This window comes from Tachypleus tridentatus, chromosome 6 (genome assembly GCF_004210375.1).
Source record: "Tachypleus tridentatus isolate NWPU-2018 chromosome 6, ASM421037v1, whole genome shotgun sequence".
Taxonomy (NCBI): Eukaryota; Metazoa; Arthropoda; class Merostomata; order Xiphosura; family Limulidae; genus Tachypleus; species Tachypleus tridentatus.
This window is the reverse complement of record NC_134830.1, coordinates 27,848,673-27,874,269: the sequence shown is the minus strand read 5'-3', so window position 1 is coordinate 27,874,269 and position 25,597 is coordinate 27,848,673. Positions and strand designations below refer to the sequence as shown.

The window sequence follows — 25,597 nt, the reverse complement described above, 5'->3', positions numbered from 1 at the left end:
GTGTCATCATGCTATGAAATGCTAAACAATGCCAAATATATAGTTCTGATACATTCAATTCCATTGTAACTTTATGTCAGTTATGGTTACCATGTAACTCAATGATACACATATTCAAAATCATTTTAATATAAAACACTCACCCCTCTAGAAAAGAAAAGAAAACATAAATCAAGTTAGTCAAGAAGATCATACAAGTTAATTTTGATTTTAGGCAGGTGTAATAAACTAAAATGTTAATTAATTGCGAAAACTATAACAGGCCTGCAATGGTTTTATTTTATCATCTTGAATTTTTTACATATTCTACAATAATTCTTGTACATTAAATCTGAAAATCCTTTTTTCCATAACGTAGAGATTGTTCACAAAACATCATATATACTTTAAAAAAGTGAATCATTTTCATTGAAATCAGCTCGCATTTTCTTATCCTTAAGATGTTGACAACCACTGACTATAGATTTATGTAGACCAATCCCAACATAAGAGTCTTATTGATTTTTCTATAATCCATAAGAAGTATACCATCAGTATATAAATGGTTAACAGCCTACATTGCATGTCATTTCTGGATAGTATTTGTTTATGTGTGCACTCTCACATTATTTTTGTTTTAAATATTAATTTGTTGCTATTGCAACAAGAGGTTGTGTAAATGACTCAAAAATATTCTATTATATTTGTGGCAAATGTGTTGTAAAGAAACAGACAAAACATAAAAGAATTTGTCCAAAACATATTACTCACCATAAAAAAATGAAACTTAAAGACCAAGACAAATTGCAGGCTCCACAAAGTTTGCACTATTTGTATTGAATAGTTGAGACACTAAACCAAAGGCAAGAAAAGATCTTTGCCTGTTGGAATTCCAATGGTCTGGCATGAACCTAGAAACCATAGAGATGACTGCTACTTTTACTTGTACTCAATTCACGTGCAAAGCTACAACACTCAAAATAAAAAGGAAATTTCTCATCCAAACCTTCAGTCTGCTATAAAATCCATTGCTCATGAATCTGATGTACCTGTACTTAATCCACCAGATATTCTTGATACTGTTTCATCTAATTCCGAATATGATGTTAATAGAAATAATGACAGGAATTGTTTTCAACCTGAAATGTCTAGTGGCCCACAACATTTCACACAAGATAAACTTAGTGATTTAGTGAAGGATTTAGACCTTCCAAAGGATTCTTCAGAGATTGTTAGGTTCAGACTTTGAAGTAAGAAGTTACTTTCACCAGGGACATCATTTTACTGGTACAGAAATTGTGAGAAAGAGTTTATACCATACTTTTCACTAGAAGGTCCCTTGGTTTATTGGAACAATATTGCTGAATTAATATCAATGCCATGAGCCATAATTTGTAAACCAAATGAGTGGCAACTGTTCATTGTTTCCTCTAAAAGAAATCTTAAAATGTGTTCTCCTTCACAATGGTAACTTGCATACATCTTATAGTGTTGTCCATTTGGTTCACTTGAAGGAAATGTATGAAAATCTCAAACTTCTTAATAAGATCAAATACAAAAACCATGGTTGGCTACTTTGTGGAGACTTAAACGTCCTTCGTATGCTGTTGGGTCAGCAATCTGACTAAACAAAGTTTCCATGTTTTTTGTGTGAATTGGAAAATCAGTATTGCATAAACAAGCAATGGCCTCATGGAGACAGTAATATACTAGGAAAAAACAACATTGAACATGCAAGTTTGGTTGACAAAAAGAAAATTCTATTACCTCCACTTCACATAAAACTGAGGTTCATGAAGTATTTTGTAAACACATTAGATGAAAATGACAACTGTTTCAGGTATCTGTGCACAATTTCCTGCTTTTTCAGAAGTGAAACTTAAAGCAGAAATTTTTGTTGAACCTAAGATTAGGAAATTGATTTCAGATGTACAGTTTGACAGGACAATGAGAAAAGTTGAAAAAGAAGTGTGAATTACCTTTAAAGATATTGACAGTTTTTTAGACATGCTCGAAAAATTCGAGGATTTGGATTGTAATATGAGTTTGAAACTTCATTTCTTATTTTCATGTTATAATCATTTTCCTGAAAATCTTTGTGCCATCAATGAAGAGGAAGGGGTAAGGTTTCATCAAGATGTCGGGGAATGTGGAACATCACCATGATGGCTGATTACTGCTAATCATTGAAACAAGGTGCACTAGTTGCAATGCATAAAATAAAAGACCACAACATGTAGTTTTGAGACTAAAAGGCATATTTCACACAAATATCTTCTTTCCTTTTCTTCATTTTGTTTGTATTTTTGTTAACAAACATAATAATAAAAAAATATGTATTGTGGTAAACGAAAGAATAACTTGAATTGTAAGTTTTGTTTCTTCCCAATTTTTAAACAAAATACTTGAATAAAAAAAAAAGAAAAGAAAAATATTATTTTCCAAATCACCATAACTGAATTGTGGAAAATTAGTTATTGAAACCAAAACAAATTTTATGTAGTTTAAATTTACAGGTCTGTGTAATTAGTTTGTTAATGACTTTAAGTTGAACTGACAAAGTATCTGTATGAAATTTCCAGCTACCTTAAGTTACTGGATAGAAAGTAAAAAGTACAATTGACAGCTTACTTTTAATGACATCTTTACAAAAGTGTAATTTAAAAACAAAACTCCAAGATAATTTATGGTTTATTATTTCAAACAGCAAAGAATAAGAGGTAACATTATACAGTTTTTGTTTTGTTTTTCCTCACATTTCATGGAATATTTAGGGCAGCCAGAAGAATTCAGAAACGTCTTTTTACTCACCAAGTCAAAGCCCCAGTCAGATGAGACATCATTACCCAGATGGTAGAGCAAGTTTTTCAGCAAGCCCAAACTCCACTCAAGCTAAGGGAACCATGCTCTCCAGACCAATTCCCTTTGGTGCTTCGCCATCTCCTACATTTCATCATTACAATCAGCAAGGGGCTTCTGAGTTCCAACTTAACTCAAAGTATGACAGTCATGCTATGTATGATAACATGTACTGTGAACAAGCTCCTCACATTTCTTCAGTTCCTCATCATTCTGGTTTGGAGATCAGATCAACAGGTAAAGGAAAAATTATCTCAAAGTTTGTTGTTGCTTGTTTTTTCTCATATGTATGCAAATTTATTTTTAGAACGTTTATGGAATGTCGGAATATTTGTAATAACCAAATACTGTTCAGGCATAAGTATTTACTCTGTTAGGAAATAAGTAACATAAAGTGCATTTAGGTAGAGAACTTAAGTAATTCTGTAGCAAAATATATTCCAGTTAACTTTAATAGATATTCATAGAAAAGATTTTTTGAAAACTGAAAGTTTATCTATCTTACCTAGCGTAATAAAACATTTTTTTTATTCTTCAAAGCATATTTGATTAATATAAATAAAATGCTTATTCAGTGTGATTAAATGTTGTGATTATTCTTCCACAGTTCAATTTAAGGATATCATTAGTCTAGTTGTCAGTCACTTTACCATGAAATATTTGGTGTTAAAAATGCTCTGTCATTACCAATATTTTTTCTACTGATTAGTCTAAATTTATATCAATAAAATTCAATCTTTTGACTAATAAATCCAACAAGGTACTTTACTTCAGCTCACATACATAGTTATTCATATTTAGTGCTGCTCTCTATTTGCAAATTTCTTTTTGCAATACCACAAGCATTTCACTTTCCCATACCCCTTGATTCACAGTGTTTAAATAATTCTCACATCAAATTATCATATGACATATTCACATCTGTTTGAGGCAGTGCATTTTTTTTTTCTCTGAATGCCATCAAACCTGTGTTTCACTTTTCTCTGTTGGTTTATTTTCCAGGCTGTTTGTCATCAAGAAACCAGAGACTGGCAGCCTGTGATCTATTCCTTTCATGTCTGAATTGCTTCTTGGTTCTAATTTGTTTTTATCACAGAGTTCAGGTTCATGGAAAGCCAAGGTCAATACTTCAAATGTTTATCTCCATATTCACATATTGCAGTGGTCGAGATGCTACCTTCAGTCTGTTTATCACAAAGTGGTTTATCAATTGCATGTTTACCTTTCTGGCTTGTTAAAGCACTGTATGTCATTGGTTGGGTGGTCAGTCTTTTGCTGAGCTTATGCATGCACAGTGGTTGTGCTTTTACTATTATATGTACAACTGGCTTCTGTTGTTGGCTCATTACAAACTGAAATCCACCCAATACACTTGTCTGCTTCTTTTGGAAGCAGTTTGGATTTGATCAAGTTAAAGAAAGTCTTCCTTGTTCCTACCCAATATCTTATCTATTTGGGTGTTTTGTTCAATGCTCATCTCAATCAGACTGAACCATCTCATCTTCAGCTCCCTTTGATGGAGATGACAGTCATCAACACCCTTACTACTGCTTTGAAGGGATGTGGTCATATATAATGGCACTTATCCCCATGGGTCGTTCTCATAAGAAATCATTTAATGGGCTCTTCACAACCAGTGGAGCTTTGTACAGATACCCATGGATATTCCAATCACTCTTCCTCCTTCCCTTGTAGACTATTTGTATTGGTGTTTGGATAAGGCTCACACTATGGCAAGTGGTTCTGCTTCCTTCCTGTTATCCAGTTTACATGTTTTCATGGATGTTTTGTCTCTTACCATTATAAGTATCCAGGAGTTTCTTGCTGTCAGTTGGGCTTTGGATCATTTTTTTCATCTTCTCTGCTGTTGTTTGTATATGATTCATACAGATATTTCTGGGGTAGTGGTTTATATTAATCACAGGGAAAGCACTTGTTCTTATTCTCTTTGTTTTCAAATATTGGATCTTCTTTTTTGGGCCCACATGTGCAATATTCATCTGCTTGCATGTCATGTACTGGATGTTTTCAGTCTTGTTGCAGATCATCTTTTCTGTCTGGAGAAAATTTATCAGATGGATTGGTTTCTAGATCCTGACGTTTTCCAGTGGCGTTTGCACTCAGGTAAATATTCCAAACCTGCATGTATTTGCCATTATCCTCAATACCAGTTAACTTCAGTTTTGGTTTTCTGTGCCTTATCCACTTGCTCTGACTGTAGATGTGTTCAATCAGAATTGTACAGACTAATTCCTTTGTATATCTTCCTATTCAATTCCTTCCCAAAGTTATTTTTATCATCCACCATACTCCATGCCAAGCCCTTTTGATTGTCTTTTACTGACTACCATTGCTCTTCCCAGAACTCCATTGCTTCTATGGCATCCTTGGTCTCAGGTAGTTCATCCTACCCTTCATCTTCATGCCTTGTTTTTATCCATTCATTAGTGAGTAAATCCAGTTTATCATGGTGATTGTTGGCATTTTTTGTTTATTCTTCTTCCTTGGAGGTTTATCGATGTATGTGAAATGTTTTATGCTATCGGTTGTGGGTTCTCCCCTGTTTGTTCCATCATTCCTCAATTGAGTATTTGATCAGGGTTATTTTGTCTCCTCAGTTGTAGGTTATTGAGTTGCCTTATCCCACCACCTTTTTATCCTGGTACCATAATTTTTTTGCCTCCAATACCTTTTCACTATTATTATGAACCTTCTGGATTTATTGCCCTTCATGATCTTCTAGATTTGGATGTCAATGTGATGCTTCATTGCCTTACTTCAACTCCATTTGAATCTTTGTCTTCTTGTATCATGTTTAACTTATCCCTTAAGGCATATTTCCTCCTCTTTTTGGTTAATAAACATCATTGGTGGAATTTGTTTGTTATGGATGTTTCACATACTTTGTATGATTCCTCTTATCTTCTTCTTTACCTGGATCAGTCTTTTCTTCCAAAGACTTTGGTGACTCAGGATTGTAATTTCTCCTTCTTGCTGATTTCCCTTCCTTCCAATGACTTCAATGTCCTTTTCTTGCTCTTCATTCCATCATAACTGTTCCCACCTATTCATCTCTTGGCAACTATTCTGTGTTTGTGATCTCTCTTCTTCCACCTTTTTAACAATTGAGTTTGGATTTTGATTCAACTGCCTTCATTTTTATGTCAATTATTCCATGTTTCTTTCCATCAGATTAGGAAACTTACCTCTTTCCTGGCATGTCATCAGCATCCTCCTTTGGAGGAAATTCTTCAACTAATTATGTGGACCACTTTCCATACTTTTATCTCATTGTCCATATTTTGTTGTGACTGTAATGGGATCAGTTTTTTTCTTTGATTATAGATATTATTTAGGGGCCTGTCCCATGTTTTTATCTGGATCTCACTCTGTGGCAAGTGATTGTCTGGCCAGGTATATTCAATTACTTAGATCTGTACTCAATTCCACACTGTAAGGCCATGTTGACTTCACTTTCATAGTTTCTATGACCACTAAGTGAACACTGTTCTTTACTATCACATATACTAGAGATGGGATGTTCCACAAGATTACTTACAGGTTATTCTTCAAGATACATTTGTTTCACAAATATGCCTGTTTTGGACTGCACTGACCCATGGACTTTATGGGTAAAGCAGAAGAGGATGACTGCCCATCCCTGACATTTATTAGATTGAATAAATTGGACTTAGTCTCCAGTATGAATGTTCTTTGGACTCTGGCACTGATTTTTTCTCCCTCATTTCTTTCAATGTATTAAGAAAGTTTTCACCACTTTCTTGTTCCAAGCCATAGGAACCTGGTATGGTCTGATGGTTATGGTACTCAACTTGTAATCTGAGGGTTGCAGGTTCGAATCTCCATCACACCAAACATGCTCACCTTTTCAGCTGTAGGGGTATTATAATGTGATGGTGAATCCCACTATTCATTGGTGAAAAAGTAGGCCAAGAAGTGGAGTTCTCCAAGGAGACATTACAGCCTTGGAGTGAGCCATTGTAATGATTGGGATTCCTCATCCTACACCTGCACAGAAATCAGTTGTGGTTGAGTTTTTTATCTAAAGCAGAGTCAGTCACAATATATTCTCACACGTCTTACAGCTGGGGTACCTCATTGTACCCCCTCACATGAATGCTGAGTTTTGGTTTAAGAGTTAAAGCAATTGACACGATATACTTGCACATGATCAGAGGTTGCCTGGTACCTCACTCATTTCACTTCAGGTGCACTGCTCTGGTTTTGGGGTTCATGGTAAGTGTACTTGTTGGTTACTCCACTTCTTTTTGTTATGCTGAATCACAATGTCTTTATGCTGAAAATGTTACTGCACTTGAGATGGTCTAGCTTTTTTGGTATAAGTAAGATATCTATATATTTCACTCTGCCCACATGTACCCCATTTCCTGATCAATGGTGTGGAATTTCTCCCCCAAGTGAGCTGAACTTGAGGTGAGGTCAGTATGATCCTCTTTCCTACCCTAACATGGATATTATTTCCCAGCAGTTAAATTTTGTATTGTAGTTGATTTACTGATGGTATGATCTGAGAGAGAGTTAACCTGAAAGATAAATAAATTATCCAACATATTAGAACAATAAAGCATTAGATTTGGTAAGTGATTTGGTAAATAAACAGAAACTTTTCAAAATATTGATTATCTTTATAATGAAATTTGAGATGTAATTTAAGTAAGTAACTAACTTAATTTTTCACTTTCTCTTTAAAAAATTGTAACATAAATTTTAATTAATTTGAATGGTGAAAGCTTCTTCCTAGATTAAAATGTCTTGTTATCTTGTTATGTGTAATATAACAATGTTACTGGCTTTATTAGCATCTAGTGCATCAGATGAATCCAATACAAGTGATTTTGCTGGATCATCTCACCAGTTACCCGTAGACAACAGCAGTGATGAAAGTGGAGTGCCTTTAATGACAGAGATATCCCAAAATTCTCTGGGTTATTCAGGAGTATCAGGGGGTATATCACGCCAACAGCTTCTCAGTGGGCCATGTCCCATATGTGGAGATCGTATTTCTGGATTTCACTATGGAATCTTTTCTTGTGAAAGCTGTAAAGGTTTTTTCAAGAGGACAGTGCAGAACAAGAAAAATTATGTGTGTCTCCGAGGGGCCAATTGTCATGTAGCTATCAACACCAGAAAGAAATGTCCAGCTTGTCGATTTAACAAGTGTTTGAAAATGGGAATGAAACTGGAAGGTACATGTTTGTTTTTTTCTAAAATGTAATTGTAAAGATCTTTTATAATTGCCATATAAATTTTGACTGAAATTACACCAGAATTTTTGCACACACAATTATAGCTAAACAGAGGTTGAATTCAATATGGTCTCTAGATCCTGTAGTTAAGATGAGCCTTTGAAAGGGACAATTGGCATTTGAAAATGTTTCCATTCGAATATTTTAAACAAGTGAAGTGAAGTGTAGGTGTGATATATCTATTTCTAGGGTGTCTGGAGACATGCTTATCCAAAGGATTTTGAAATTTTTGATATTTGAAATGCACTCTGGTACGTTTTACATAAAAATTTAACTCCTTGCATATCCATAATTCTTACCTTTTCTGTTTTTTCAGCAAATGGGGAAAAAAATCAATTTTATATATGCAGGCCATTCTTTAAACTGCACATCATGATATCCTTCTGCTTAGATTCAAAGAAAACTAGAAAGATTAACTGTATCATTGAAGAGGAATTTTAAATGTATGCTGATATTGTATGCCATTGTAAAGTATTGCAATGACTCAAGTCTATAAGTTTAAATACCTGTTAAGTGCATAAGAGAGACAAAGAGATCCTTTGGATGACATGGGAGGTGAGATCTAAATGCCAAACTTCCACATATTGCTCTCTGTGAGAGGAGGGAACTAAGTGTGCATGCCAAGATCAGTGCAGCAGTTCACCAGTTATAACTGTACACATGTACATATTTTTGGCAAATAGTGGTTAAGATTATTTTTAAGTTCATCATATTCAAATAACATCGATAAATTGTCATATAATTTATTGAAAAGAAACTATATTTGTTGTATATAAATGGTCAAATAATAGTATAAATTAGAAACCAAATTGTTACTTTACCTGACAAAGGTAAGGGTAACAGCATTTCAAGGATAAAGTTCAGGAACAATAAATCTCAAGCAATTTTTGTCTTTTTATGACTTATAGCTGCAATCATTAGCTAACGTAAATGGTGAAATAAAGTATGAAGAAAATTGTCAAAAAATATTAGAAATACTTCAAGCTTTGTGCTTTACTTTAAATAAATAAGCAATAACCTAACTTACTTAATTCAAAATTGACCGTTTTCCATTGTCAGAGCAGAATTTTAGTTTCATATAATCATCCATGATATAATACACATATATCATTGCTAGGGAAATACTGTCTGTATTTAATATACACTATCAGGTTATAAACAAAATAATAACCTAAAATAAAAGGTAAATTTTTACCTTCTAGTGGATATCAGTGGCATCCCTTTAATCTGGACAGGGTTAATGTTCTTGTTTGAATATTATCATTCTTATTCTTTTCTGAAGTGAAATATGATTTCATATTTACTTTAACATTGTTGTTTAACAGACATTATGGTCAGAATACTGTTTGATACCATGAATGTTGAAGCACCTACAGTGAAAATACTGACTGACATTGATGTTTGTAAACAACAGTGCATGATGAATCAATGTATGTCATGTTCATGATTTTACTACACACCTGACTTGTCATGTTCATGATTCTACTACACACCTGACTAGTCATGTTCGCGATCCTCAGATAAGTTATTAATGGGATGTCTTCAATTTTTACCCATCAACAATTTTTCTATCCAGCATGTTATAATTTGTCTTATTTTTAAGACTTTCTTCTTCATCATAATTTAGTTTTTAGCTACTCTTGTTTGCCTGGGACAGAATGATGACTAGTTCATTTTTGAAATGACCTGTAAGTACTGTTAATACACCTGCCTTGTTTCCCTCATCGACTTCTCATTTGCTAGCAGCCAAGTCCTTCAATTTATTTTGACCCTACTTATTAGCCAAACATATAAGTAAATGGAATGGGTCTTCTTTATCTACTCGATGATTCTTTTCTGTTCAGACAAACCACCCTTTTGGACTGATAGGAGTTTGTGTGTGTGTGTCTCAGATCATTTTTTCACCTGTTGGATCTTTAAGTTTGCCAGATCCATTACTTTGGTCTTGCATTTCAGTGAAATTTAACTTTGGGCCTATTTTAAAGTGGTGTAACTATTTCTTTCAACAATCTAGAGTTTTTCAGTTTGGTTAAGTTGAATGTTTATTGCAATTTGAACTCTTTGCTCTCTCCTCCTTTTGTAGAACTTTTTTAAAAAAAAGGAAGCTCTCTCTTGAGTCAGGACACAATCTTGAGGAATTAGCATTGTTGTTACTCTTAAATTTCTCAGAACCAACAATTCTCATGAACATCTATGTGTTAGAACAATGAGCTTGCAAATGTGTTCTCTTTGAATCTCTGCCCTTTCTACACACACATTTTGAGTTAATTCTCATAGATAATGTTATAAGGTAGGCATCAGTCTAGGTGATACTTGTTCACACAGTCTTTGTTTTGCTAAGTTTCTCTACTACATTTATAGAATTTTTAACATGTCCAGTTTCAAGTTTGTCATGTTCCTGCATGGTATGATTAATGTTTTAGCAAACTTAATTTTTCGAATACATTGGCTTCTCCCAGTAGAATGGAATCTACAACATTTGTGTTTCTGAGGTGGATACATAAATGGCTGTTTATCTGATGTTTGATCTCTTTGCTATGTCAGGAAACCATCTTCCACTTTACAGATCTTGAAGTGCCAAGTTCTTTTTATTGTTTCACTTTGGTCAACTCAACCATGATTTCTCTATTACATGGACTTCCTCATGGGGAATCAGTTACATTACCACCTTTGGAACCTCTGTGGCAAACTTGTACATCCATTTTCACTATGTTGTTTTGATATCTTTGATTTTAGGACTATCTGTTGTTAAGGTCTTCTCTGAAATTTTGATTCTGATCCACAGATGTCTTGGAGGTTAGTCCACTATTACCAGTTGTCTTCCTTGACTGTCTATCAATGTCTTTGGGATACCTTCCATGATCGTTTCTTTAGACTAATAAATATCTTGTTTTTATTCAACTCCTCAACAGTTGCTTTTCTCCTAATGTATTGTTGAATTTTATGGCTTATCAGCTTCTTTCACAGTTGGTTATAGAGCTGCCTTATTTTATGCATTCAGATATCACAAAGCCATCAGTTTCTTTTGTTCTATTGTTCAATAGCATAATTTCAGCCCTTCAGCTTTACTAAGCCCAACTTCCTGGACATTGTCCAAAACGAGATGTGCAGTTAATCTTAAATTTCTTGGTTTCTTCTCTTTTTGAAACATTATTTCCTTTTATTGCTTCTTTCAGGCAGAATTGCTCTGACATCTTGGCCTAAATGCTTTACAAACATTATTTGCTTGAAAGACCTGATGCTTTTATCCAGAACAAGTCTTCCTGCCAAAAAAAAAACTTAGGCTGCAAGAAAAGGTAGCCACTGTTTCTTTTCTGTTGTATTACCTGGCCATGACTGATCATGATTTTCATTTGGCAGAGGTGTTTTTATGTCTTTTAGAGCTATTTGTTGTTATCTCACATGCACTTAATCTTTCAGGGTGTCCCAAAAATATTCTTTGTCTTTTTGTGAGGAACATAATTCTTCACATTTTGCTTCAACTATATTAACATGTTGGTTTGAGCAATCAATTTACCTTGTTTACTGTGTTGTTCCTAAATACCTTTAAAGGAAATTTTGTGTTATGGCTCACCAGTTTACCATTTAGTGATGTCTTTGGTATCACTGTCACAGTACCTGTTAGAGGATACTCTTCATCCTGGCATTTAGACAAATCCAAATAAATACTTCATTTTATTTATATCACACTGCTATATTTTCAGCTAAAGAATTGTTTTCTTTGAGTTGTGATTCTTCAATCCATGTAGAATATCTATAACCTTTCATACTACCTGCATAGGTTTACAACTAGGTTGTGCTGACCATGTCATTCAACACTTTTTTAACAGTTATGGAGCTTCTGTGGTTGAGAATTTTTTGAAGGTAATCATAATCTCTTCTTTATAATATGAAACTCTACCTTTTGAAGGGGTTTTTCTCAGTCTAGACTTTAATAAATACACTGTGATTGTCCTTAAAAAAATACCATCCTCTACCTTGGTGCTTCACGGAAGGAAGATGTTTTCTGGAACTTGACAGAGGATGTTATCTGGTTGTCGAAGATGGTTTGCTACGTGTGCAAGCATGTCCTTTTGTAGTATTTGACACAAGGGACAATAGCCATTATCATATTATGTCTCATAGTTTGCACCTTTATTTCCACTTTTACTTGGTGTTTTCATTTCACTGTCCAAAAATTTTGAGCTCACCCTTGTTTGTTTGTCTTTTTAAATCTCCCTGTGTGCTCACTGACTTGGCTTGTTTCTTTATCTGATCAGCCTTTTTACATGAGGATTTAAGGAGCTTTAGCCCACAGAGCATGTCTGTTCAGTAGTTATTACTGGTCTCTTCTTATAGAAATCTTTCACCACAGGTACTGGACAATGCATTGTATTCTAACCCTGAATACCTATTACTGGTGTTGTAGTTGAGACTGAGGCCTTAAGAGTTGAGAACGAGACCTTGCAATAAATTACATAATGAAAAATAAAGCAAGTATAATATAATGTATGTATCAAACAAACATTATTGATATCTTAACAACAAATGTTTTACATGTTAACCTCATGGTCTTTGTTTTAACAGCTTCTCCTACATAAAAAAAAGACAATAATAATAATGAATGAATGAGAAGTAAATAAAAAAGGTCAGCAAATAAAAAAAAAACTGTTGTTTAATATAAATATGCATATCAGATGAAATTCATACATAAGACTTTTAATCTGGTTCTGGCTTCAACTCTAACACTGCTTAATTACATCTTTCGGTTGCTGTGATCTTAGTCCTCATAATTTCTCTCTCACTCCCTACTCCACTGCAGTGTGAATGTGTGTAAAAATCAAAAGAATTCTGTATACATTGTATTATCTCCTTTCACCATGCATTCAACTTGTCACGTACATGAATAGCTTAGTTCAAATTTAAAAGCTTTCTTCACAAGGCATTAATGTTCATTTTTGATGTGCAATAACTTAAGAAAGTGTTATCTGTGACTAAAGAACAGCAATGCTGTGAAGTTTTAAACTTGACTTCAAGGTGAAAGAGATGGAAACTTAAGCTTTTCTGATTTACTAATAAACAACAATTTCCTAAAAGTAAAAAAAAACTGTATGTTTGATTGTATGTACTTTTTATGAAACTATAATGTTTTAAAATATTGACTGATTAACATAAGCCAGAGATTACTTCATAATATTATTCAGACATTTCAAAGTATCTATTGCAACTTGTTTTTTTACCAGATAAAGACTTTTTGTTATAATTGACAGCAATTTTTCTTGAGTACTATGCAGAAGTTTAATTTTTCTGTCCTTGACATTACCAAATCACATCCAGAAAAAACAGGGTGACCTTGAATTCATGCAGTTATGTTTCTGTTGAAAATATGTTTGTGATCTGTTCAAGGTTAGACAGGAAAGACATGTAGTAAATAGTGCTAGGTTTATTAGTTTCTATATTCTGACAAAAGAATGAATTTGTTTGGTTTACCCTGTTTTATATGACACAACCAATAAGCCTCATAAACAGTTTTAATATTCTAAAGTACCTTGTTTTTTCTTCTTTTGTAAATGCTAAACATAATTTATTTTCATAATTATTTCAAAGTTTTAAACCTTTTAAATATATATATATAACCTACTATGATATATACTGAAAAGGTACTACAACACTTCTGGTTTATCTTTTTGTATGTGTTACCAAGATGTTGATTTGACCATGTTTATTCTAGATGTTGACATGTTAGGAGAAACATGAAGCAGATTAATATGTTGATACAAGTATCTATAAGCTTATTTAATGACAGCCAGAAATGAAATCACAGTAGCTAAGACCACTATTTCAAGTGTTTTAAAAAATTATATTGTGTATTCAACTATAATATTGTAACAAGTTATTTCAATGTGTTAGTGTGCATGTAAAAATCTACTTGATGATTTGAAATTGACAATCCACAGCTAAAGACATGCACATAATGCAAACATGCAATTCTGTTTACTCAGAAGTGGCATTATTGTCATTCACAAGAAAGTAATTTGTGTTATTATGTTAATTTAGTTTGATTTCATGTGTGTCATGAATTTTACATTATTTCCTGAATCTAAAATATTTATTTCAGTCCATCATGGTATCCTTTTTTTTATCCATATGAATGTTCAAATTTCTTAGATACGTTCACCTCATAAGTTATATAAAAGATCCAGGCTTTATCCAGGAAATAGCATTCTTCAGTAATTTAATAATGTTGAAGGCTAAAAAAAACAACTCTAACGTTTGTTCTCTTTTACGTACAGCTATTCGTGAAGACCGAACCAGAGGTGGTCGAAGTACCTATCAGTGTTCATATGCCTTACCAAATCGGCCTTTAAATGACTCCTGGGTTCCAATGGGGCCTGAACGTCTACATAATTCAGAAACATTGTTGAATGGTTCAGAAAAAATGTATCAAAACTGTGGAAAAGGTATGATGGCCTTCATCTTTTAATTTTGTCACATAATACTGTTTTTTCTGTTTTATTATTTAAATTATACTTTCTTTTATTTTATATATAAAAATGCACAAATCTCTAGATATGGTATATGAAGTTTGATTTCCTACAGTTTATCTACTCTATCCGTTCATCATATTCTCTCAATATACTTATTTTATATAAATAATAAGTACTGTTTACCTGCATTATGTTTTATAGTTAAGCACTGGTAAGTCTTGTCATTTATTAGTTATCCTTTTCCCTTTTCCCTTTTTGTCATATTAGCTTGCTGTTTTAGGTTTTCCATGGATGCTTCCAATTTGCTGTTCAAACTTACCATTTTTTACAACCTAAACATTAAACTATCTATGTTACATTGCACCAATCTTTCTATTTAGAACAGTTTAGTACTGTTCTTGCTACTTCATATCAAACTTGTACAGCGTTTTTTTCTTGTTTTTTAAAGAGATTTAGAGGTGTACATGTTGGACTAGAAAGGTATTTTCTTTGTGGAAAAAGATGCAAGCCTTTTTATATACTTTGCTTGTTATATACAAATGTATGATTTTGCCAACATATTCAGCCTTTATATGCAGTTCTTTATTGTTGGCCACAGATGGCAACAGCAGCTCTCCATGCATTCCACAGCTTATACACGAGATCATGTCAGTGGAGCATCTCTGGCACTGTTCAGAAAACGAAATGACTAAAATTCCAGATCAGTTGGATGACAAGTCCACAGATGGTGACTGTGACCTCTTAACAACACTCTGTAAGATAGCTGATAACAGACTTTATAAAATTGTGAAATGGTGTAAAAGTCTCCCTCTTTTCAAAGAAATCCAAGTGAGTGTTTTAATTTGCTCACTTCAATTAATCTTTAATGTTAAGTATGGTACTCTGTTGCAGGCATACAAAATTTAGATGAACAGTCAGTGCTTAGTAAGAAAATGTTTAGTAAAGGATAACATTGGCCAGAGAAATGATAATGAACAATACGTTAACGTGGTCAGTGGCAAGAGTAAACTGAAAAATAACATCTTTTTCTCTTGTTTTACTTAGATAAATTATTTATTAAATGCTTACAATCCAAGACACTTATTAAATAAACCTTAATGGAAAACTCCAGATTCTGATACAGTACATTACCTTCATTTGCATAGTGAGTAGCTATTTATATATAGGAAAATAATAACTTCCAATATGGTACATTACCTCTGCTCACATGTATAGCTGTTCTCTTTCAGTTAGCTATACATGTGAAAAGAAATAAGAACCTATTGGAAATATAATTTCAGTATAGGAAAATAATAACTTTACGTAAGTAGCTTGCTTTGATCAGAAGTTATTAATAATTACTCGTAATTTGGTTGATGGCTTTGTAACAGATAATGTGTCAAATGTTTATTGTGCTATAAAGTAATTATCAAGCTTCAACTGTATGAACAAAAAATATTTTAATACAAGTCACTTAAAATATTTATTTTATATTAATTTTGATAAATAATTTATAATATGTCACAATAGTTTTACTTTAATGTTAGTGTCCCTTTCTTATGTAACACATTACTTTGAAATTGATACATGAATTTTAAATTTTGCTACATAAAGATGGTGTGTGAACTTCATTTTGATATAAGATAATTATCACTACTTGGACCCAATGCTAATGTGGTAGAAAGCTTAGTTTAGTTCCAATAAATTAAAATATTGTTGGCTTTCACTCAAACTTGTGATTACTGGGTTCATTTTGTGAATTATTCCAAACTAGTTGAGCATTCAGTATTCGGTTAACTCCACACAAGTAGTTATTTAGGCATAATTAAACCTTAAATATATTTCTGTTTTTTTTGTAGAGAGATGATCAGATTGCTCTTCTCATCAATTCCTGGTGTGAAATGCTGTTGTTGAGTTGCTGCTACCGGTCCATGTCTACTCCTAACCAAGTCTGTATCTCAAAAGATAAGCCTGTCAATTTACAACAGGCTCAGCAATCAGGCCTTGGCCCTGTGATAGAACGCATGCTGAACTTGATAGAACACTTGAGAAGGCTTCAAGTGGACCACCATGAATTTGTTTGTTTGAAGGTTATTATCTTGTTAACCTCAGGTAAGAAATTAAGCTTGCTAAGAGATCTAATTAAGAAATTTGGGGAAAGTACCTACAGCCATATACCACTTAACAATACACCAAATAATGTTGTAAATATACATACATACATATAGTAGTTTAAGTACAATAACACTGGATGCAAAATCATAATTATACGAAAACTAAAAAGACTGGTACATAATACTTAAATAATTTTTACCCTTGAACCACAACGTGGAGTTGTATTTGACCCCATTATACTTTCTAATGCTGCTACGTGTTTACTTGAAATATAACTCATCAGTGTATTTAGAAATTAAAAAGTTGGTAATCAGCCTAAGAAAATTACTTTCTCCCAAACAAAACATATCAAGACATTGGAACTTTTCACTGAAAATTAGCTTTAATAAACAAAACATGAATCCCTACTGCATTCTCTCTCCAAAGCATGTCTAATTTCATCAAGATTTGATTTGTGACTTGTAGTTGTCATTGCTATTTTGTCCTCCTATGAAAAAAAAGCACTTAAACATTAGCAACAAATATGTGTCCTTTGTACTTTCTATGACACATCTTAGAGTATTACATGGAACAATACTCACACAAGAACTACTCACCTAAGAACGAACCTACATGGTCAAAATGCACATTTGGATAAGGAAGTTTATCTTGTGTGGGTTGCAGCCAAGACCATGCTGTGTTTCTTGGGTTAAAAAACAAATAAAATCAATGATGATAAAATTAATAATAAAAGTATGTATGTGTTAACACACATTTGTTACATTTCCAGCTTTCATTTAAACAAAATAAAATTGTAGAATTGGATTATTTCTACAATTTGCTGTTCCTTTTTCTTTCAGATAATTCACTGTTGTTGAAAATAATTTGGTATTTTGAAAGAGGAACATTATTCATCTTTTATTTTAATTAAAAATAATACACAAAAGATGTATATATTTGTATGTTGTGGAGAAGTTCTGTGCTGTATTTTATTTTAAATTAAAACCAAGTTCATTCTTATATAGGTTTTTACATATTTGTTTTAACTGATTAATAATAGTTTGAAATTACAAAAAATAGCATTTTATGAATTTTACAGAAACACTGGCTCCTCAATGGCTGAGCAGGTGTTATAACACTACAATTTTGGGTTTGATCCCTGCATTAGATACATTACAGATATCCCATTATGCAACTTTTTTTGGTAAAAACAAATGTAAACTTTGTGCCTAAAAATGGAAAAGTAATATACAGTTAGTGCTTGTCTACTGTATTCACTATTCTGAGCTGAAAACAAAAGAGAAGACGAATTTATGGTTTATGTTACTTAATCATGGTAGTCTCACAATAAGACTGATATAAAATTGAGTTATTAATTATGTTAAATACTTTTTCTTTATTTAGTAAGTTCATAATTTATAGAAGCTTTTGAATCTTTATAGATGTTAGTGGCTTGAAGGAACCAGATAAGGTGCGGACCTGTCAGAAACAAGTACTAGAAGCTCTGCAAGCCTACACCCGTACTAACTACCCTCATTTACCTAGTAAATTTGGAGAGTTATTGCTACGAATCCCAGAGCTAGAGAGAGCCTGCCAGTTTGGCAAAGAATCATTGGACAGTAAACAACGTGGTGGTAATGTGCCTAGCTTCCACTTGCTTATGGAACTTCTGCGTGGTGATCACTAACTTTTTGGTGATGCTGGTGCTGCCATCTGTTTCATGAAAGAAAGTTAATTATTAGAAACTTGTCAGAATAAATTCAGTAATTTTTTTTTTTTTTAACTTTATAATTTTTTGTGTTTATTGATCTGCCGGAACCTTTTCCTAATACTTTTCAATCTTGTAATATATTAAAATTTCTTTACTATAGCTGTTAAGTTCTGTTTTAGTATCACTCTTCACACTAAAAATGAAGGAATAATTTGACTTTCAAACCTGTGAATCTAGTTTGTAAAATACTTGCAAATGCTTCAAAATTCATCTCCTGGAGATGTATCTTCCTTCCTAACACATAAAATAGTGTTTATGTACAAGGACAATCATTATATTATATTCACAGTTTTAAAAGCTTAACTGCAGAATTTTATGATGCATGGTTCTGAAATTGCAGGTTAAAGATATGGCCTATCTGGCCTTGTTTCTCCAGATTTATAAAAGGCACTACACAGTTTCAAGTAAGTCTCTATTTTTCTAACTTTCAGGCTAGAGGCCCTCACTTAGCCAAATATGGCTGCAGAATGTAGCCAAAACTGTGATATTTGGTAAAGCAGGATCAAGCCAAGGTTCCAAAATGCAGATCGTGGGTGTTGGTGGAAAATGGGAGATGGTTTGCAACACATTAAACTGTACATTGTGCTATGTATATTTTTTACTTGAAGCTTGCTGGATGCATGCTAAGAGTATCTTGTTGCCCACCTCATACTCCTACCACCAGATGGCTTACAGTTCTGCTTTGCTGAGCTGAAAGATGATCCTTCTTTTCCTGAATCCTTTAAGTTCCTCTCTTTCTAAACTGGTTAACGAGGTTTTTTTTCTACTGTCTAGAAAGTACCTGGAGAACAAAGATCTTGCTTGGAATTGTGTAGTGTTTTTCCTTTTTCTCTTAGCAGGCTGGTGTTAGTGATATCTCTAAACTGATATCAGAGAAATGCAATTGCTTTAATGCATGTGTCATCAGCAGAAGTTATAACAACTCACAAATTGGCTTCTTATTTTTGTTTGAAAACATTTCATAATTCCTATTAATATGTTTCTTTGTATTTCTTCACTGGTGAGCATCTTTCTTTTGTTTGATTTAGCCAAACAACTGAAAAGGTATAATAATTCATAAGAGCATCAGTGTCTGTAGTATCATTGACAGTGATATATATCTGACACTTGTTTTTTGGGTAACTATTAATTTTATTTGTTGTGAGTACAAAATGTATTATGTCAAGAAAAATAACATTTTGTTTTAAAATTGATCTAGATAGTGTCACTATTAAGTATTTTTGTATAATACTTTTATGTTGACAAAGGAGTAACTGGTTTGATTACTGACACAGCAGGTATCCCACATGGATATCTGACTTGTGACAGACAGATGTAGATGAATTATAGCTTTACCATTGTATACGACATAGTTGATGTCATACTTTGTTTCTTGGTTCTGGCAGATCAGCCTAACTAAAGTTGTCACAAATATTGCATTGAGGATATTTTAATAGTGACAAACTATTCTTTATAAAATTTCAATAAATCTGTTCTAAATATCCATGTGATGATATTAAGAAACAGTTTTAGTGTAAGACTCTTATTACGAAAGTTATTTTCAAAAATGAAACTAAAGTATCAATTAATAATTTATTATTCCTGTAATGATTATTTTTGACAAAAAATGAAATAATGCATGCCAAGAAGTAGCACTAATTATTCACAGCTACATGGTGCCAATTGTATAGTTTTTTTGATACCTTACAATTACTCTACTTAGAAAAACAAAACAAAGAAAACGTGCCATGTTGTGTGTGGGTCACAAAATGCAGCAGCACGAGCTAGGGGTGAAAGAGTGAAACAAAATCAAAATATAGTATTGAGACACATTTCAAAGCTTTAAGTTTATGTTGCTCTTTTTAAAGCCATGGTTTCTAAAGTGCTTCAGAACAAAACTCAGGTTTATTTTTTTATAGTTTTCATATACACTAGCAGTTAATATGGGAAATCTTAACTTATATCACTGCCAACATAAGCTTAAGGTGAAAAAGCAGTACTTATTATTTTCAATAAAATTTTCTTCCAGTTTAACTTTTTTTTTTTTCTGTGCTTGAATAAAACCAATATTTTAATAATTGCTTAATGCTTTAGTGGCAATAATTAATTGCAGGTCCAAGAATTATGGGAATCCTCAGTAGTGATTTTCAATATTATTTTTAGTACCATTTGATACAAACAAAACTTCATGAGATGAAGGTAAATAATTGTGTAGTATTATAGAGTGTGAGCATAACAAGACTATTTCAGCATATCACAGTATTTAAAAGTTTGTTAAAATTTCCTTGAATATATTTCAAGGAAAATTTTAATGGGTTTCACTTTTTGCAAGATATAAGAGTTGTAAAGTTTCTTGCCATATTTGTTATTTTACTTCTATGACTTGGAAAAAAAAAACGTAATTTCAAATTAATGAATAATTAATTTGTGAAATATACAACCAATGTGTTTATATGTTGATCCAGAGATTAAACAAAAATGTACTTTTGTTGCTGTTTTATTGATAAAACTTGAAAAACTGGAGCTACCAAAGAGTTTTTTTTTGTTTTTGCATTTTTGACTGAAACCAGTTTTGACGATAGAGTAGAATGTTTTGAAATCTATGTTTTTACTGTCATTTTTTTAATTTTAGAAATTCCAGGCCATGTAATTGAACTTTTTATAAAGCCATACTATGTCATACAGTTTGTAAAGAAAATTTTTTTATAAATACTTTATTCATTGGTGTAATTTAAAGTCTAATATACTATTTTTATATAACATGATTGGACCGGTGATTTTTTTTTTATTTATTGCGTTATGGTAATATTTTTGGTGGTTGTGGTATTTTTGTGTTCTGGAAAAGGTTTTTTTTCTTATATTTCATACTTTCTTGAAGTTAGAGTTTTGGTGGTATTGATGTTTCTCAACTTTAGATAAATTTGATTATTTGTACAATCATATTAAATTCTACATTTTTCAGGCGGGATAGTTACAATTAAAATTTAGAAATGACATAATAAATTTTTTCAGAAAAGAAAGTTTATTGCATATATATTGAAACAACAAATCATGTAATTTGTAAATACCTTGCTGAATGATTTACAAGGTGTTAGGATACCTTTCAAGGAGTTTGTGTTGTCATGGTCTTTTAAAGGAATTTTAGGCAGTAGCCATTTTACTTTGAGAATTAAAATTTTGGAAGGGTATATTGTAGTTTTGTCTTCTTGTTTCTCACTTTCATGAGATCTGCTATAAACAAACACATGCTAAAGAATCCCACATTATTCATCATTTACAGCTTTTAAAAACATACAAGTCATTGCATTTTTAATTTTTGATGTTTCTATTTATCAATAACTTAACCTATTAATTTGTATGTGGAATATTTAATAAGTGAAAAATATAATTAATCAGAGCACATTAAAGACAAATATTGGATGATACTTATTGACTGGGCCCAGCATGGCCAGGTGGTTAAGGTACTTGACTTGTAACCTGAGGGTCACGGGTTCAAATCCCCATCACACCAAACATGCTTGCCCTTTCAGCTTCAGCCATGGGGGCATTATAATGTGATGGTCAATCCTATTGTTCATTGGTAAAAGAGTTGGCAGTGGGTGGTGATGACTAGCTGCCTTCCCTCTAGTCTTACACTGCTAAATTAGGGACAGCTAGTGCAGATAGCCCTCATGTAGCTTTGGTTTGTTTTGAATTTTGTGCAAACTTGTTGATTGAAGGCAAACAAGTATAATATGATTTAAGATTTGTGTTGTTAAGTTCTCAGAGTTAATCCTTACAGTTTCCATGCATAAACAGAAATCTTGGTATATAACTTCAGTTGTATCTGATGTTGTCAGTACAATAACAAGAATCCTATTTTGCTGTAATTTGGTAACAATAATAATCTCACATTCTCCATAAAAACATTGTCAAATTCTCAAGCAGTATTTGCAACAACTTATGAGAACGGGAAAAGGAATTTTCAGTCTTATCAACACCTTGTATGTTACTTATGTGAAGAATATGTGTTCCACCTTGTAACTAATTATTTCTAAACAAATACAAACTTATCTTTAATTAAACATTGTCATAGTAAATTTTCATACCTTGACTTTTTTAAGACAGTAACAATTTGTCTAGGGTTTGAAACTTTGTTTTTTTTCATCAGTTAATATTGTTTGGAACACCTACAGATTTTATAATATTATTACAGAATCAGTTTTACATAGTTTTGAAGTTAAACTACTCATGACAGACATTAATCAACCAAGTCAGAAGTTCAAAAATTCAGACTTAGCCATCCCTAGTTTTAAATTACTGACCAGAGAGAAGGCATCCAACAGCACTTGCTACCACAAGGATCCAGTTCTTTGAACCAAATAAATGGGTTGAATGTTACTTTTACGAAGTTCCCATAGTTGAAAGAGAAGAATATATTAAGCAACATTACATCTCAAACCCCAGAATAACTGATACACAGCCCAAAACACAAACTACAAGGATAAACTTACCCCACAGTTCATATGTATTATACCCTAGGAATATGTATGTTAAATATGAAGAGTGTCACCTGTTTCAAAGACTAGATCATTATTAAGATAAGAGGTTGATCATAACTGGTACAAATTATGTAGTACAAGTAGATGCCCAACCAACCTTTAACATTGAGATGCTTGTAACACAAAATCTTTTATTCAAATCCTAACTTGTTTTCCTCCAAATTTAAGTGTGATTCCATAGAAATGATAAACCTAGTGATACAAGAAATATAAAAATGTAAAACTTTACTCTAGGGATGTTGACTTTTGTAAGGTAAAAGTTTATTCAAAATCCTGGAAAATAAATTACAATATACGTAGTCGTGGTTACAAATTTTAAAATAATTAAATTTCATTATAATAATGTGTTTTACAGAAATCTTTAGTTAACTGTATGATCCACATGTTATACAAAATGTTACAGTACAAACTGTCGTATTGCGGTTATAATAATTGTGCAATGGTTCATCAAGGTAATCCTATATTTTCTAACTCAATTTTGCACAAATAGCAGTGTTTTAATGTGCTTTGTTTTTTCTGCTAGTTGTAATACTTGAAGAGAGAAAAACGGTATGTATTTCGCTGAATCTGTATGTTTTCGTTTCGTGAGAGCAAGATAGCAGTCGTTTCTTACCTAAAGTTATGGTTTGAGTGTTCTGTTGTAAGCTTAGGGATATTCAATATATTCACTCTGGTAAATAATTCACTTTCGAAGAAGAGCAACAGCCTTTCTTTATTTCACATAAAAAGATTTCATACCTATTTGCAGAGTTTCAGAGAGATCCAAGCGACTTCTGTCTCTTGAGGCCCGTGGCTATCAAAATTAGAAAAGGAGAATCATGAAAACAAAAACGAAACCGTTAGCACAAAAGAAAAGTGAAACCTGATTTGAATATTTTGTGTTTAATATATATTGAATAACATTTAATAAATGCTTTTCTAGCCTTTTTTCTGTGTGTGGAAAGGCAGGTAACGAAACTTAACAAATGCAAAAATTGAATAAGTGTCTAAATTTGAGCCTGGGCCAAATGCCTTACTCTAATTGGCCGTACGTTTTATGATGTACATGCAAAGGTATGCTTACGTGTTACTAAAACTTTGACTGTCTTTTGTTGTGTTTGTTTTTTGAATTTCGCACAAAGCTACTCGAGAGCTATCTGCGCTAGCCGTCCCTAATTTAGTAGTGTAAGACTAGAGGGAAGGCAGCTAGTCATCACCACACACCGCCAACTCTTGGGCTACTCTTTTACCAACAAATAGTGGGATTGATCTATATTATAACGCCCCCACGGCTGAAAGGGCGAGCATGTTTGGCGCGACGGGGATGCGAACGCGCCACCCTCAGATTACGAGTCGCACGCCTCAACACGCTTGGCCATGCCAGGCCCTTTTGTTGTAGGATCATTTTGTTTATCTGACCTAAAATACAAATATAAAGTCAAGAAGGTCACTTTGAATAGAACATTGAAATACTACAACTACAGAACAAATAATGAATGTAAAGTAATGATATTTACATCGTAAAATTGTAACGTTGGATGTTATTTTCTTCATTTATACATTTTATGTGTAAATAACTTAAATATTAAAGAAGCGCAATTTTTTCTTCCTTTAAATAATAAAAATACTTACCAATAGATTGATATAACAGTTATTATGTAAATTGTTAAATTAACGGTATAAACGGTTAACGAAATACTTAACGATAATACAAACTAGCTGCCTTTCAAAAACCGGGCCCGGCATGGACAGATGTTAAGGCACTCGATTCGTAACCTGAGAGTCACGGGTTCGAATCCCCATCACACCAAACATGCTTGCCCTTTCAGCCGTGGGGGCGTTATGATGTTGTAGTCAGTCCCGCTATTCCTTGGTAAAAGAGTAGCCCAAGAGTTGGCGGTGGGTGGTGATGACTAGCTGCCTTTCCTCTAGTATTACACTGCTAAATTAGGGACGGCTAGTGCAGATAGTCCTCGAGTAGCTTTTCGCGAAATTCAAAACATATAATTCAAAAACCGATTTTTGATACCTATGGTAGAAAGAGCACAAATGGCCAATTTAGTAGCTATGTGCTTTCAAGTAAGTAGGCCCGGCATGGCCAAGCGCGTAAGGCGCGCGACTGGTAATCTGAGGGTCGCGGGTTTGCATCCCCGTCGCGCCAAACATGCTCGCCCTTCCAGCCGTGGGGGCTTTATAATGTGACGGTAATCCCACTATTCGTTAATAAAAGATTTGCCCAAGAGTTGGCGGTGGGTGGTGATGACTAGCTGCCTTCCCTCTAGTCTTACACTGCTAAATTAGGGACGGCTAGCACAGATAGCTCTCGAGTAGCTTTGTGCGAAATTCCAAAACAAACAAACAATTTAATTAAGTAAACAAACAAACAAACACAAATTAGATAAATCACAATAACATTGTACATATTTATGTTCAATGATTGATGGTGGTACTGTTCAGCAATTCTGAAAAGCTTGTTAATTTTTTTGTATGATTTTAAATATTCGTGTAAATAGATGTTACTTTCAAGTACGGCCAGGCATGGCCAAGTGGTTAAAGCACTCGACTGTAACTGTTTATTTGTTTTTGAATTTCGCACAAAGCTACTCGAGGGCTATCTGTACTAGCCGTCCCTAATTTAGCAGTGTAAGACTAGAGGGAAGG

At 33.1% G+C, this 25,597-nt stretch overlaps 1 protein-coding gene across 6 annotated transcripts in view; it reads left to right on the top strand.

The window, feature by feature from the left end:
- LOC143252140 (nuclear hormone receptor FTZ-F1 beta-like) overlaps positions 1–23,752 on the top strand; it is an 86,192-nt gene extending 62,440 nt beyond the window's left edge. For all 6 annotated transcript variants that reach the window (XM_076503827.1, XM_076503823.1, XM_076503825.1 and 3 more), the window contains 6 exons: positions 2,754–3,075; positions 7,680–8,066; positions 14,399–14,566; positions 15,192–15,421; positions 16,432–16,684; positions 18,109–23,752. In XM_076503827.1, the coding sequence (XP_076359942.1) occupies positions 2,754–3,075; positions 7,680–8,066; positions 14,399–14,566; positions 15,192–15,421; positions 16,432–16,684; positions 18,109–18,353 (1,605 nt within the window). In that variant the 3' untranslated portion in view covers positions 18,354–23,752. The remainder of the gene's footprint in view (positions 1–2,753; positions 3,076–7,679; positions 8,067–14,398; positions 14,567–15,191; positions 15,422–16,431; positions 16,685–18,108) is intronic.
- The last annotated feature ends 1,845 nt before the right edge of the window (positions 23,753–25,597 follow it).